Source organism: Rattus norvegicus, chromosome 7 (genome assembly GCF_021556685.1).
Source record: "Rattus norvegicus strain SHRSP/BbbUtx chromosome 7, alternate assembly SHRSP_T2T, whole genome shotgun sequence".
NCBI classification, from domain to species: domain Eukaryota; kingdom Metazoa; phylum Chordata; class Mammalia; order Rodentia; family Muridae; genus Rattus; species Rattus norvegicus.
Window position 1 is genome coordinate 17505595 of NC_141540.1, and position 15949 is coordinate 17521543.

The 15949-nt window shown below is 46.3% G+C and overlaps 1 protein-coding gene across 1 annotated transcript; it reads right to left on the bottom strand.

Moving 5' to 3' along the window:
- Positions 1–2948: 2948 nt before the first annotated feature.
- Positions 2949–7025, bottom strand: Morc2b (microrchidia 2B). Its single transcript, NM_001106764.1, is given in 2 exon segments — positions 2949–6182; positions 6546–7025. A coding segment is annotated over 1 exon segment (3060 nt). The 5' UTR covers positions 6169–6182; positions 6546–7025; the 3' UTR covers positions 2949–3108.
- Between the last annotated feature and the right edge of the window lie 8924 nt (positions 7026–15949).

The window sequence follows — 15949 nt, forward strand, 5'->3', positions numbered from 1 at the left end:
ATCTTCAGCCTTCTGCCTACCACAAACATTTCTGAGACCACAACCAGGGGCCTGGGTAGGGGCACTGGGTATAAAGATAGCATATGAGAAGAAGCCACTGCTAGAATAGACTGGAAGCCATTTCCTGTGCATGCAGCATATAACACAGAGAGCTTACCCAATAAGAGCTTATGTGCATGTATGAGAGACAAGCAAATAACCTATAACTGGTCATGGTCCTCATGGCCTAATGGTTTTGAGTGTAGATCTTTCTCTGGTTCTCCTACCAACTTCTATTCTCCAGATTCCCCTTCTTCTTTTAGGTGTGTTTATGTGTATGCATGCAGGATGTTGGGAGGAGGAGTGACACGTGTGGCATGATGAATTAGTGATATCTAGAGGACAACTTGGTGGAGTCAGTTCTCTCCAACCACCTTTATGTGGGTTCCAGGGACTGAACTCAGCTCACCAGGCTTAAATGGCAAGTGTCTTCACTGACTGAGTCATCTCACTGTTCCCCCTTTGTATTTATTTAAAAACCGTTTCTTTTGCTGTTACTGATTCTGTGTTCCTCATGCAGTTCTTTGTCCTGACACAGGAACCTGAATATTTTAGTAAGTGCTCCCCAGACTCAGATCTGTGGCTGCAATACTGTGCCTCATATGCGCCAAGGAAATGCCAATGTTCCCATTTTGGTCAGTAGTCTGTGTCCCATTTGTGTCAGGACAGGAAAAGTGTCTGGATACATTTTACTTTCACATCCAGGCCAATTTTTGCAACTCCTCAACAGAGTCTACCTACTTCATTTTTCCCCTGTTGGGGGTGATGACCTTGAAACCCTCCATTATTGATGTTATTATTAGAGTTAAGTATGACTGGGTTCCTGGAAAATCCCCAGCCAGCTGCAGAAGACTAATACAAATCTGGTGGTCAGGATGCCCAGTGATATGACAAACCTGTGACCTTTCTGAGAAACCAACATCCTGCTGACTAATGATATGACAAACCTGTGACCTTTCGGAGAGCCCAACATCCTGTTGACATCAGCTGACCACAAGAGCTCTGTGTCCTTGGCCTTTATAAATGTTTCCCACTTCCCCCCTCCTTCTGTTACCCCTGCTATGGTATAAATTCAGCCTTGGGAAAAAAATAAATTTGTCGCCTTGATCAGACTCTTGTCTTGGCGTCCTTCGAGTCTCTTGTCCCCCACTCTCTTCCAGCTACCCTCTGCACCCTCGTTGACTGTCCTGCAGGGCAGAACATTCCCCCTCACTTTGAGTCACAGTCTTTTTGGAATAATGAAGAGGAGAGTCAGTCATCAAAGAAGGGTAGGAGGAGTTAAACTGCTTCTTCTCATTGGCAATGGCCACAGGGGTGTGTGGAACAAAAATATAAGAAAGCATTAATGAGAGGCTGGAAAGATGACTCGGTGGTTAGAAATACATTCTACTCTTCCAGAAGATCCAAGTTCAATTTCCAGCACCCATGTCGGGCAACTCACAGCACCTTGTAACTCTAGCCTCAGGGGATCCAATGCATTCTTCCTGATGATACAGGCACCCAGGCACCCAGGCACACACACACGGGGTGGGGGAGGGGGAAGAACCACACAAAAATCCTTAAAAATGTAGTATGGCCCAGAACAAAAACAGAGCACACCATGCCTAGGTGGGATCAACAAAGAGCTGGATTTGGGAAGCAGAACATGTCCATCAGCTCAGGAAAACTCTTCTTTTGGAGAACACCTGAGAAGAGACTGCTTCTGAATGGTATTCTCAAAAAGCCCCATGTGTGCAGTCTCCCTCCTCCTCTTCCGTACCCATCACACACAGCAGAAGCCCAGAACTCAGCAGGCATTTTTAAGCCATGTGTGCATAAGTAAGGAAACACCTATGGATTCTGGGGTCAGGGTCCCTCACCTCATTGCTACATTCCCGTTCTCAAGTCATACTCCCGTCTTTAATAGCTTTGCATAGGAATGAGACAAGTTGAGGGGTTCGAACCATTAGATAAACTCAGCATTTGCCTTTGTTTTGACCCTGATTAGTTGTCTGAGGTTGTGCTTAGGCAAGGAGTGGAAGCCAGATATGCTTCCCAGGCCTTCCCTTCTCACTGCTCCAGAGAAAGGGCGTGTTAGAGCCTTGAGGGGGACTCACAGAGAAAGATATAGACAGGCAGCAGCAATGACTTTCATGGGAGGAAGCCTCACTGAGGTGACCATAAACGGAGCCTCCTCCTCTACAAGGCTCCTTCACAGTTGAAACTTTTCAGGGAAAATCTTGCAGTGCCACCCAGGCCAGTGACTTAGATAGTCAGAGTTGTCTTCTTCTGAATCTAGAGTGTGTATTAGCCTCAGGAAAACAGTCCTTCAACAGGAAATTGAGTAATGCATGAGATGTTAGAACGACAAGAACCGTCCACTCAACAAGCTGTCTGGACCCTGGTAGCTTCCTGGGCAGCCTGCAGACCCTCATACTCCTGATCAAAGAATGGGACATTGGGAGGAGTCTTTCTGCCTTCTTCAATTACCTTAGATCCCACCACCACCAGGTTTGAGCCCCCAGGGCCACACAGGTCTGGGCCCTTTACCACTTCCATACATCAACTATCCCACTGCTGGCCCTCTAGGAGAAAAAAACCATCCTTGCCCAACAGTCTTCCTGACTTCAGAAAGGCTGCTTCCCTTTGTGAGCTGAATGTTTTAGATTTCACAACCAAAAATGTGCAAAGGGTTTTGTCATTTGTTTAGGTCACATAAATGAAGTATGGTCTCTTTAAACAACAAAATAAAACAAAAATGGCAAACATGTGGGAGCAGGAGAAACGATTCCTAAGAGTGATTATTGTTAACACAGAGGACCGAGTTCAGTTTCCTGTACCCACACAAGGTAGCTCAGGACCTCTTATAACTTTAGTTCTTTTCGCCTGTGAGGACAGAGGCACACATACACAAACGAAAAGCAAAATAAATCTTTTTAAACATTTATAAATTCAGGGAGGAAGATTCAAAGAATCAGAGTCTCTTTCCCTCCCAAAACACATGAATGAAGGGCAGGAATGGAGCCTCCCTCCCCAGAGGCCTCTCGGAATTGTGGTGAGGTGGGGTGGGGGGATCTCTCTTGCTGCCTCTCAGTCATCACCGCTGACCAGATTCTCAATGTAGGCATCCAGCTCGTCATCTGCGCTGATGTTTATGTCCTCCTGAGCCTTTTGCAAGAGTGCCCGAATATTGGTCCGCAGCTTCTGGAGTTTCTCCTCTGTTTCCTGGAGTTTTTTCTGGGAGATGCGCAGGCTTTCCTCAGAGGCCTTGGCTTGTGAGTCGGCACAGCTTTCGTAGGAGTGGCAGAGGTTCTGGAGTCCGACTTCATATTGCTTGAAGCACTCTTTCAGAGGGAGAGAGAGTAATTCTTCTGAATTCATAGCACCTAGCTCCTTCTTGGATATGGGGAAACTCAGGGGCATGAAATAACGCAAGCAATTCCAGAGAATTTGGACCAGGAGGTCAATGGTCTTGTGGTTGGCCGTTGGGGCAGTAGTGTCAGGTTCTGTGCAGAAGCATTCAGAGATGGAGGCCCTCTGCAGTGCCAAAGCCTGCTGGACCACAGTGTTCTCTTCCCTACTTATATCCTCTTGCTGTTCGTCAGTACTCTGATACTCTGGAGATGGCTTCATTAGCCATACATTTTCACTGCCTTTTTCCACCCAGCAGTCTCTTGGTGTGCTATCCTTGGGCACATCCTCAAACTTGACCTTCCACCATACCACATTATCACCCACCTCCACAGCTGTGACGTGGCCCTTGTAGCACTCTCCTTTCACACGTACCTCCACGTACAGCCCTTTATCTTTCTGAGCCGTCTTGAGGTCAGCTGAACTCTCCTCCTCGGCACTGTCTGAGAGCTCATTCGCTTGAATCTTTTCTTTTTTCTGGGCAAACCTGCCCCGTTTGCACATCTTCCTCCTGTCCTTATCAGAGACCTCAAGACTCCGCTTACGACTGCACTTTACCAGTGAGGGATTAACAGGTGGATCCGGCATCTCAGCCACTGGAGCGTTCATGGCTTTGGGGGTTCCAACCTTCCAAAGGTTGTTGGAGTTGGGGACTACAGATGGGGACAGGGATTGTAACAGGGGGGTGGGCTCGGGTAGAGTTTTGGCCACTGGGCTCACTGGGCTTTGGGGTGTCTCAGGTGGCTGGAGCAGCATGACTTCTGTTTGGTCTGCCAGAACAGGAGATTTTGGGTTGGTGCAGAAGATAGAAGACCTTTGGAGCTGTCTGAATGGCCTAGGAGCATGCCTGGACTGGAGTCTTCTTCGGGCACTCTTTTTCACAGCACGTGAAGATGGTTGAGGACCCTGAAATCTATGAGCAGGATATTTGGAGGAAGGTCTGGTGGTCACTTCCCAGGGTAATTTTTTCAGGTCACTTTGGGAATGGATAGGCTTGATTTTCTTAAGGGCCTTAAGCTTCCTCTGATGTTGGCGAATTTTCTCTGTCAGCTGCTTCTGCCTTTCTTCTTGTGTCTTTGGGACCTTTTTTAATGTCCCCAGAGGAATCTTCTGCGTCTGTTCAAAAGCCTCGCACTGGTCCTGTTCAGGATCAGGGTTCATGGAACAAACCCAGTTGTCTGGGTAGCCTTCTTCTACAGCACTTAACTGGAAGGGGAGGGTTCTCCACTTTAGACACAAATCACACTGTATGGTGGTTGGGACTTGCATAGCTCTCTTGCGTTTGAAATGCAGCTCCTCAGATGGAGGTCTGTTCCAGTTAGCTGAAAGGTAGCCAAACTCATCCCAGAACTTAATAATTCCGTACTGGGTAATGGCGATGTCCTTCCAGTACTGTGCCAGGTGCTCGCCCATTGCCCGCAGCAGCAGACGGTACTCCTTGGCGTCAGCAAAGTCCTGCTTGCTGTGCGTAGGTTCTAGGACCAAGTAGGGCACATCGATGACTCCAACAACCCCACCGCATGCCATCCCCTTTTCCAGCTGTGGGCCCACTTTCTCATACATCTTGATCAGGCGGCTACAGTTGTAGATGAACATGCCGTCGTGGTCACGGCGTTCAATGTTGACCCCGAAAACGAAATTCAGTTCCTTGGGCTCTTTGAGTGCTCGCTCTTTGGCGTCTCGGATCCTTTTCTTGACGTCAGCTTCTCTTCGGAGGGTGATGGCTGTATTCTGGACCTGGCGCAACATCGCCCTCGAGTCCCGGGTGATGTCTCCGCCTATGTGCACTTCTAAAGTATGAGATTTGCTCTCTGCTTCCCGGGCCTTCTCTTCGGCAAGCCGTGCTACCTGGTCTGCCTTCTTCACCTCTTGTTCCGCCCTGGTCTTAAAACGGCTTGATGTGAATGTGTACTTCCTGGGCTTGTACAAGCAGCAGGAGAGCTTTTTGGTCTGCACCTTGTGCCCTTGAATAAAAATCCTCATCCGAGGATCAATGTAAAGCACAGCCGCGTAGGCGCAGAAGGAGTGCCGCTCTGGCTTCGTGCCTTCCTGGGAGATCTCTGCCATCCGGATATCTTTTGGATTTGAGGTTATGTCTAGTTCGGGTTCCCCATTGTCCATGAGTTTGAGGTTGAAAATGATCACCAGGGTTCCACTGGTCCCAGAAATCTTGGTGAACTGGTTCATCACTTCTTCCTCAGTGTGGAAAGGAGAATACTTGTAGATGAGTTCTGTCTCGATGGCAAACTTCTCCACATTGTCTGTGACAGGTTCTCGTGTATGAGCACTCCAAGTAGGCAAAGGGACTATCACTTCGTCAATGCCTTCTTCCTCATGAAAGGTCCGAGACAGGAAGAGGCAGCTCATGGTGTCTTCCTTCTTCGTGAAGAGGATAAAATCCTTTCCAATACGCATTGAGCCTGATTTTAGCCCATTCCCGTACCGCCCAATCTGTGTGGACTCTGGTGTTCGTTTGGCTGATTTCCCAAATTGGATTACACTGATGGCATCATTTGGATCCATTCCTGCTCCATTATCCAGAAAACAAAGCATGAACCCTCCTTGAAGGTCCTCTCGCCTTTCAGCATAAATATCTATCCGGGTGGCATCAGCATCTCTCGAGTTATCAACCAGTTCAGCAAGAGCACCAAACAAAAATTCATGGGTAGTTGAGTTTGTGTGTAGATATTCAAAGGTTAGTTGAGCCCGGTTGAGGCTGCTGTAATTGGTGAATGCCATAACTCCAGTTTTGCCTACTAACGGAGAAATAAATGTATCGGGGCAGATTTTCTTGGGTTCTGCTCAGTAAATGGTAGTTCCCACTTCTTAGTGACAGGTAAAACAAGTTATTTAGTTACTACCCAAAATGCAGAGATAACTGAAGCTGAGATTAGTTTCTTTCTTCCTTTCTAATTTTCAATGACTATGATGTGATTGTTTGGGGTGGGGGAAGCCTAAATCTGCATTTCTAAAGAACTTTGAGTGCTAAATTTCCTTAGTTCACTTCAGATGACTGGTTTAAAAGTGGGTGGTCCTCATCAGACTTGATTGTTACTGTTTTATCTTGACATTCTTTGAGCTATTTCATGTTCTAAATTTCTAAAGAGAAGACTTACCGGTATGGAAACTTAACCTTCACCTACATCTTCACTAGAGACCAAAGTATCCTTAAAAAGCCGCCACACTAGAAGGTCCTTTCACAGTGTAGACAGTTGTACATCTGGTAAACCCACCTGGCAACTGAAAGAAGGTCTCTGTGGTTCCTTACTAGTCTTTTGATTTCAAACCCAGTTTAATGTAATGCCACAATCACCACAAGGTGCTGTGTGAAACGACCTCACGTTAATTAACAGAAACTCCTCATAACAGACCCACCCAAATCTCATGTGGCTGGCTACGGCCCTACACCATTCCCTGTCAGGCTTGAGTCCTGTAGCCACTTCCTCCCTCCGCTCTGAGAGGAGTGAGTCTCAGCTTTCAAGGCCCAGACCCAGGATGTAGGACAGTTGCAACCGCACCGCTAACCAGGTCGTTCGCACTGCCCGTGCTGCCCACAACTCCCAAAATCCCTCGTCTCTCTCGCTCAGTTTAGAACTGGAATTCAACGGCCGCAGCACGCTTGGAACCTCGGGGTGCCTCCGCCTCCGTGGAGCGCCATCTGTCTGCTGGACTAGGTCACTACAGAGCTAAAGCGCGGAGCGCGACTGAGTTATAATAACGGGTGTTGGACCAAAGGTGACAGGAGCAACAGCACGGATTTAGAGTTTGCTGCTTCTCTGCCGTAGCGAAAACTATTTCATTTTCTGCGTTTGTGTCATCTAGTGATCGCAGGCCTAGGCCGCCTTTTATTAAACACTTTTCATGTTATCTGTGTGACTATATGCCATTTGTGTGACTATATGCCTGTGGAAGTTGGCTGATCCTCTAGAGTCGGAGTTACAGGAAGTTTGTCAGCCTCCAGACTTGGGTGCTGGGAATCGAAGTCGGTTCTCAAGAAAGAGCAGTAAGCCCTTTTAACCCTTGAGCCATTTCCTCGGGCTTCTTAAATTCTTTGAGCAAGATGCCAAGGACCTGGTTAGCTTAGCACAGACACCACCAGTTACAGTGGAACACTAGGGGGGCTATTTTTTGCTGCTTGGGCATTGTAATGCACAATTATTGTTCTAGGGCTAGGAGGGTGGATACAGGAGGATCAGAAGTTGAATATAGATAATAAGAGTCCCTCTTGGGCTATGTGATGCCACAATCAGCACAAGGTGCCCAGACCCAGGATCTCAGACACCATTTCCCCCCGCCCCCACAGACACCATTGTAGAGTAAAGGAGCCAAGGAAAGATCACCCTGATCCTTGACCCCAAGCCCAAGACATAGCTCAAAGGAAAAACATCCTGCCCCTGGCTTGACCTTAGGCTCAGAGCCTTGGAAATCGCTATTACACCCTTGGCTCAAGTTTAATGAACGAATGATGTTTCCATCCTCCCATACTTTCCAACCAAGCTCACTGTACATGCTCCAAAAACCCTATAAAAATCTTCCTTTCTGTCCAGCCCTCTGCTGTCTTCCTGGTTAGTGGCAGACATGGTTTTGTTCCTCTCCCCAGTAAATCTCTTGTGTGAGGTTTAATGGTGTGGTTTCATGGTATTCGTTGCGGAGATGCTCTTGTTGTGGAAAAACCATCCAGATTTAGAATGTCCCCCTCTTCTGGCCAGGTATGGGAGCAAACAGGGTTGTAATGGGCTATGGCTGGAATCTCATTTCAGAAGCATTCAGGCACTTTAAAGATGGCTTTCCCCCCCTCCTCCTCTTCCTCCTTCTTCTCCTCCCCTCCTTCTCCCCCGCTTCCATTTTCTTCTTCCCTATCTCCTCTGCTTTTTTCCTCTTATTCCTCTTCTTCTTTCTCCTCCTCTTTTTTTCAAACTGGTTATTTTATTTATTTACATTTCAAATGTTATCCCCCTTGTTATCCTCCTTCCCTGTTTCCCTTCTGTAAATTCCCTATCCCCCCTTCTCTTTTTCTTCTTCCTCCTACTCTTTTTCTTCTTTGTCTTCCTCCTCCTCTTCATTTTTCGGCAGAGCTTAGCCAGCTAGCTGCTATTTTGGTCCCAGGTTATCAAGGCTCTGGTTCCAGAGAACTGGGCTTTCAGGAGGGTCAGTAGAAATCTTCCAAAACAATCAGAATCACTTCTTTTCCCTGTCATTGTACAGAGGCCCTGAGTTTCTCAGCAGATCTTTGTGTCCTATTGGACTCAGGAGTTGAACTAAGGAAAAGCGAGTTTGAGTGTGGGTCAACCTGACAGAAGGAAGGACTTTGAAGGTTCTCAAAGTTTTCTCATCTCTCCCAGCTTAGGTGTTCTGCCATTTGGAGAGGGTGGAGCCAAGATTTCCAGCCAGTCAGAGCATGAAGTCTGTACAAGGTGTCCAACCAAGGCAAAAGTGAGAAGGTGGCTTATGTTCTGTAACCTGTGGTTGCTGTTCTACGTGTCAGATTGCCTGCTGCTTGTGTCTAAGTTGATCTATGTCTTATAAGATCAAAGAAGAAATGATTCAAAGATAGTTGCATAACCACAGGTCACCAGAGGCCACCACAGTATGGATGAGAACTCACAAAAACTGGGAACCTGGGCACACTATGCAGCCTATGGGCAGCTCACCAGGTTGGAGAACATCCTTGCCTTCCACATGATTCTGTTGGTCTAAATATCCTCCAGGCAGCCCCACTAATTTCTATTCCTTCCTGGTGGCCACCTGGTCTGGTCTCACAGTCTTCATATTTGCTCATCTGGGAGTGATTCTTTGAAGCCTTATTGATTACTCTTGGGAAGTAGGGGCCTAGTGAATTTGAACAGTTTCATGGACTTCCTGAAGCTATTTGAGTTGATTATCTTTGGCTTAAGGAGCTTCCCTGCAGGATGGAAAGTTTCAATCTAGGAGGAAATTGCTACACAACAAGAGGTAGGAGAGTGGTGAATTTGATGCTACCTGGGCCACAAAGTAAGCCCAAGATACCAGCTTCATCTTCATTGAAAAACTATATTGAACAAGACAAAACAAAATGGCTAGGTGTGTTTGCACATGCCTATAACTTCAGCCCCTGGAAGGAGAGGGAGAAAATCAGGGTTTGTGGTTCAGTTTGAGTCCAGTTTGACCCTGGTTCAAAAACCAACCAACCAACAAAAAGGAGTGAGAATAATTTTACCCTAAAGTCCTATTAAAGTTGTGCCCTAGCTAGGCATGAGGTTGTGTGTCTGCAGTCCCAGAAACTCAGGAGACAGAGACAGAAAGATCAACAGAGCCAGGAAATTATAGTCTGGCGTCAGCATCGTAACAGATTCTTCTCAGGAGCTTGATGAGATGACTCAGTGGTTACACAGCCCGAGGTGCTCCAGTGGACTCTATACACTCTGGGAGATGCAGATTTTGGGCATCTGAGAGGCTCGCAGGATGGACTTCAATGGTATCTGTACTTTTGGGCTCCCTATGTGGGGTGCGTAGGCATCTGTGTTGCATATCCCCAGTTAATGTCTACCTGTGTGCTGGCATGACAAGGCTGTGCCATCACAGGCAGTTTTAATATCATTTAAGTGAGTTAGACTCATGGGTGCATGAAATGTGTAAAATATGTAGTTAATCAATGTGTATTTTCAAAACTACTCGTTGATTAGAAGGAAAACTTTGCTGTTTGTTGAGGTCTTGTTACTGGCCTCAGGGGCAGGCTCTGATGTCACGGATGTGTTTACATCTATCTGTGTTTCTAATGGAAAACACTATTCCTTTCACTGTGGCATTGTGCTTATACTTTTTGCTGACTTTTCAGGTGACCTGTGCAAATCTTGTCTACGCGACCTGGATCTAAGGACCTGAAAGAAGGGGGGAAAAGTACAGTTTGATGCTGTAGACAACTTTATTTCAGTTTCAGTCTACTTCTATTCAGAACCGTAACAAAGAAGGTTGTTTGCGTTCAGAAAAACATGATCAGAAAAACAAGTGAATAAACACCAGGAAGCACATACTAAATATTAACAGAGCACCCGTTCCCAGAACTTTCTCAGGGCAGGACAACTCTAACACAATAGTCTGAAACATACTATAGCTTATATCTGGGAAAGCACAAGAGAAAGGCAGAAGCCATATTCAGACTCAGTGCACTGAGGACAGCACTCAGCCCATCCTTTCATCAGACTGGGTTCTGTAGTTATGTACTGACATCTGCCAAGAATGAATATGTCTTATAAATGGAATGTAAATGTCTGTCACAGGAGGCACAAAATCACACCCAAGAACAATCCAGTGAATCAAAACCACACTTGAGGAAAATGGCCCTCTGCCCTTTCTCCTGGAGCCTCTCACAGTTCCCCAAGGCACTGGTCATCATGCTTCATTTCTTTGACAATGGTTTGACCATTTTGCAAGCTAAGATAATAGCAGATACCTTCCATTTGTAAGTCGCTCATGATAGAACGTTTCCTTGTGGACTTTCATCCTTTTCTGCTTGGTGCTCCGGCGTATATACAGTCATGACTTTTGCTGTTGTTTCTTTGCTTACAGCAGAGAGGCGGTTGTTAGATCTGGAAGCACGATACCTGCTGATGGCTGTGTACCTCCTGGCTGTGTCAGTTAATGTTTTCAATTCCTTGGCTTCTCAATCAAAAATATTCCCCCAAACTTCCAACGACTCCTTATCCTCACTTACTCAGAGTTGCACATCTGCTGTCCTGGGCTCGTTTTTTGTTTCTGTAATGAAGACTGGCTAATTTATAAAGTGGGACACTTGCTTTTGTTAAAGTTCCGAGAACTAGAAACTCCAAGATCAAGGTTCTTGGTTCCGGGTTTGGCAGGCAACATCGCTGGCTCCATGACAGCATCCTGCTGTTCTACAGGAGGTGAATGCCGAACCTCACGTGATGTGAGGCTTTAGCAGGATAGCGAAATGTATGTAAGTCTCTCTCGGCTCATTTAATGATTTACTTTTAAAACTTTATGTATGTGGGGAGGGTGATTATGCACTCGTGGATGTGTGCCGATGCCCTCAGGAACCAAAAAGAGGGTGTCTGGCGTCAGATCCCTCGGAGTGGAGTTAGAGGTGGTTCTGACTCACTTGATAATCGTGCTGAGAACTAAACTCAGGTACCTCTCAAAGGGAGCAAAAGCTTTAAACTGCTGTTCCACCTCTCCAGCTATCAGTCCATCTGTGTCCCAATTCCTAATTCCTAAGTGTGAAAACTTACTTTTGTTTACAATTTTATTTATGGATTTATTTTGCGTATGTGGGAGGGGGCAGGCATCAGTTTCTCATTTAGCCTAGGTAAAGCTTTGAACTCTACGGAACCGAGGCTTGGCCTTGAGTTCCTGATTCTATTGCCTCCAACTGCTGGGATTTTCGGTGTGAGCCACCATGCCTGGCTCCAGAGCTGCTTTTGTTTAGGGATTTTAGTTAGGATATGGAGAGACGTCTCAGCAGTTACGAGTGCACTGTATTCTTGCTGAGGACCTGAGTTCTCTTTCCAGCACCCCTGCTGGATGGTTTATAACTTCTTTTAACTATGGCTCTAGACCTGATACCTTCTTCTGGTTCTGCAGACACTTGAACATTCTCACACTCGGACACTCAGATACCTTGCACGTTTCATTTCCTCCCATATGTGTTACCTTTACTTCCCGAGTCTCATGATCCTTGCTCCAGAAGAAAATATTTTAGTCCGAATAAAGTTACAACATCAGATATTGTCTTAAGGAGTCATAGCGTAAGGAATTCCCTGAGCAGATTTCTGACCTATTGCCAGTAGGAAGAGGGAAGGCCGCTAAAGATAGGGAAATCAGCGTCCTCTCTGGAGAGCCACGGGCCTGTTTAAGTTCTATTAATTCTCAGTCCGAGACCGTTCTGCACCAGTTGAAAAGGCCCGAACAGCTTACTAAGGTGCTGATACTGTGAGCTGTTATTTGTGCTGGGATTCCAACTAGTTAAAGGATCCTTTCTGGGTTCACAGGGAGGGTCTTGAATCATTAGCGAATCGGAGGCTCTGGAGCTGTGCAAATCATCCAATCCTGCATCTGTAGGAGGAGGCGCCCCGCCTTAAGCCAAGGTACGCGCCCCCTCCCGCCTTTCTTTACAACGCCATTACCCTGACCCAGTGTACACTCAGAGACTCCAGGCTACAAAACCCCTACCTCGCTGTGACCTGTTTGGGTCACTGATACTCTGGGGAGGATCTGGGACAATTTTGAAGTCGGAAATGGTAGGTGTTAGATGGAGTGCCGGAGGCTGGAAGCATAGTGTGTAGTCAGGTCATGAACATCCTTAGCGCCCCGCCTCCCGGCGGGTGTAGAGTTCTCGGCGTTGTCCCTGGGAGGCGGGTCTGAACTCACCATTGGTCCTTGTCCTGTTCTCTTGGTGGCTGTAAAGGTTTCACCGAGCCAAGCCCCTGCACTCTCTGCGTTCTGCCCTGAGCAGATCTGAATATGCAGAAGTTGTTTAACACGTAAAGCCTCGACTCGTTTTCACAGCGTTGTGTTCTCCGTATGGCTTTCTATAGCTGTACCAGTCTGTTTCCTCCTGTATTGAAGATTGTGGACCAAGATGAGGAGAACCATCGACTTGTGGTTTTCTTGCTGACATTCCTGCGGTGGTACACACCCTAGCACTACCCCACTCCCACTCCTCAAAAAGTGCAGGATGTCCTAGGGAGTTTTCTCAAGAGAATATAGAACAGTCACAGGCGTTACTGTTCTGAGTGTATACATCCTATAGCAGGGTTACTTTCACATCTCTGCTTATTGCTACTTTATTCACAGTAGCTAAGAAATGGAGTCAGCGTATTATCACATTAATTGGGTTAAAAATGAGCCATACATTGCATTGTATAATGTAGTTTTAATCCACCATAAAAAATGAAAACTTGAAATTTGCAGGACAAATGGATGGATCTGGAAATTATGATATCGAGGCATCCCAGACCCTAGCATATATAACATTTTCTCTTTCTTATACAGATTCAAACTTAAGGCTTTTGTAAATGTGTTTGTGTGTTGGAGTCAACCTGGGTTACAGGCCATGAAACTAGAAACCAGAGCGTGGTAGGTTGGGTTGAGGAAGGCAAGCAAAACAGCTCAGAATACAGGAGATGTGAAAGTGAAAGGGGCGATTGGTGCTGATGGTGCTGGAGAGGAAAGTAGGAAGGAGTGTCAACTAAGGCAGAGTGTGTGCGAACATGTCAGAATCCCCATCCCTCCGTGTACCGTTTTAATCACCATAAAAAAAAGGAGTGTGTGCAGTTCAGGAGATGCTTAATTGCTTTAATCTTATGGCAGACCCATTATAGGTCGCTCATGCATGACAGGAATCCAGTGGTCCATTAGTGAGGGCTGAGTAGTTTTCACTCGGCCCCTCCTTTTGAATAAACAGTACTCTTGCATTATTTACTCATTGAGTGTGTGTGTGTGTGTGTGTGTGTGTGTGTGTGTGTGTAGGCAAGTGCATTCCATGAAATGTGACAGGAGGTTGGAGGACAGATTGCAGGAGTTGGTTCTTTTCTTCTATCTTGTGAACCTTAGAGACTGAGCCGACATCCTCAGGTTTGGTCGTAGGTGCTTTATAACCATGGAGCCATCCTCCCTGCTCAGGTCCCAACTCTCAACATTTCCTAGTTGGTGATACATTTCCAGCTTATTTTCACAATGGACTACATATAGTCGAACCATAGCAAGGGCCCTACAAATCCTCAGTTTTCCACTTACCTTTCCACATGCCCAAACACCCTTCCTATTATAATTGAAGTCACTATTATCAGCCATTCGTACAAACACAGCATCTGACTCACACTCCTTTCTATAGCTGTCCTTTCTCCATAGGCTAATAACAAAACATATTTATTTATTTATTTTTTCTCCACCTTTATTAACGTGGGTATTATTTATATTTCGATTGTTATTCCCTTTCCTGGTTTCCGGGCCAACATTCCCCTAAACCCTCCCACTCCCTTTCTCTATGGGTGTTCCCCTCCCCATCTTCCCCCCATTACCCCCCTCCCCCCAAGAATCACATTCACTGGGGGTTCAGTCTTGGCAGGACCAAGGGCTTCCCCTTCCACTGGTGCCCTTACTAGGCTATTCATTGCTAACTATGAGGTTGGAGCCCAGGGTCAGTCCGTGTATAGTCTTTGGGTAGTGGCTTAGTCCCTGGAAGCTCTGGTTGGTTGGCATTGTTGTTCATATGGGGTCTCGAGCCCCTTCAAGCTCTTCCAGTCCTTTCTCTGATTCCTTCAACAGGGGTCCCGTTCTCAGCTCAGTGGTTTGCTGCTGGCATTCGCCTCTGTATTTGCTGTATTCTGGCTGTGTCTCTCAGGAGAGATCTACATCTGGTTCCTGTCAGCCTGCACTTCTTTGCTTCATCCATCTTATCTAGTTTGGTGGCTGTATATGTATGGGCCACATGTGGGGCAGGGTCTGAATGGGTGTTCCTTCTGCCTCTGTTCTACACTTTGCCTCCCTATTCCCTCCCAAGGGTATTCTTGTTCCCCCCCTTTTTTTTATTTATTTTTTTCGGAGCTGGGGACCGAACCCAGGGCCTTGTGCTTGCTAGGCAAGTGCTCTACCACTGAGCTAAACCCCCAACCCCTTGTTCCCCCTTTAAAGAAGGAGCGAAGCATTTGCATTTTGGTCATCCTTGAGTTTCATGTGTTCTGTGGATCTGGGGTAATTCGAGCATTTGGGCTAAAATCCACTTATCAGTGAGTGCATACCATGAGTGTTTTTCTGTGATTGGGTTACCTCACTCAGGATGATATTTTCTAGTTCATTCCATTTGCCTATGAATTTCATAAGGTCATTGTTTTTGATAGCTGAGTAGTATTCCATTGTGTAGATGTACCACATTTTCTGTATCCATTCCTCTGTTGAAGGGCATCTGGGTTCTTTCCAGCTTCTGGCTATTATAAATAAGGCTGCTGTGAACATAGTGGAACATGTGTCTTTGTTATATGTTGGGGCATCTTTTGGGTATATGCCTAAGAGAGGTATAGCTGGGTCCTCAGGTAGTTCATTGTCCAATTTTCTGAGGAACCTCCAGACTGATTTGCTGCAGACCACCCAGGGGAGTGTGTCAGCAGAGGGACCAAGGCTTGGATTTCAGGTAGAGAACGGATTCGGCGCGACAGACAGACACAAACTCGAGGTGTGTGCTGCTGCGAAAAGCTTTACTTCTTGGCATAGATTTCAGCAGTTAGAGCAAGTACATCATAATTGGCAATCATCCAGCTCTTATTCATTACCCCACCAAATGTCCCTTGCAAAGAGGAGAGCTAAACATACAGTCTTGGAAACAATTCTCATCCGCAAACAATAGTTAAAAAAAAAAACTGCAGTTATACTGCCAGATTTGTGGGCACCAGGCATGCATCCATCATTTATCTTTGTCATAATAAAGTTTAAACACTATATTTATGGCCCCTCAGAATAGTAAGGAAACTGTTGTAACCATAATTAACTCTTGATAAGTTTGTTCAACTTGTTGGAACTTATCCACTAT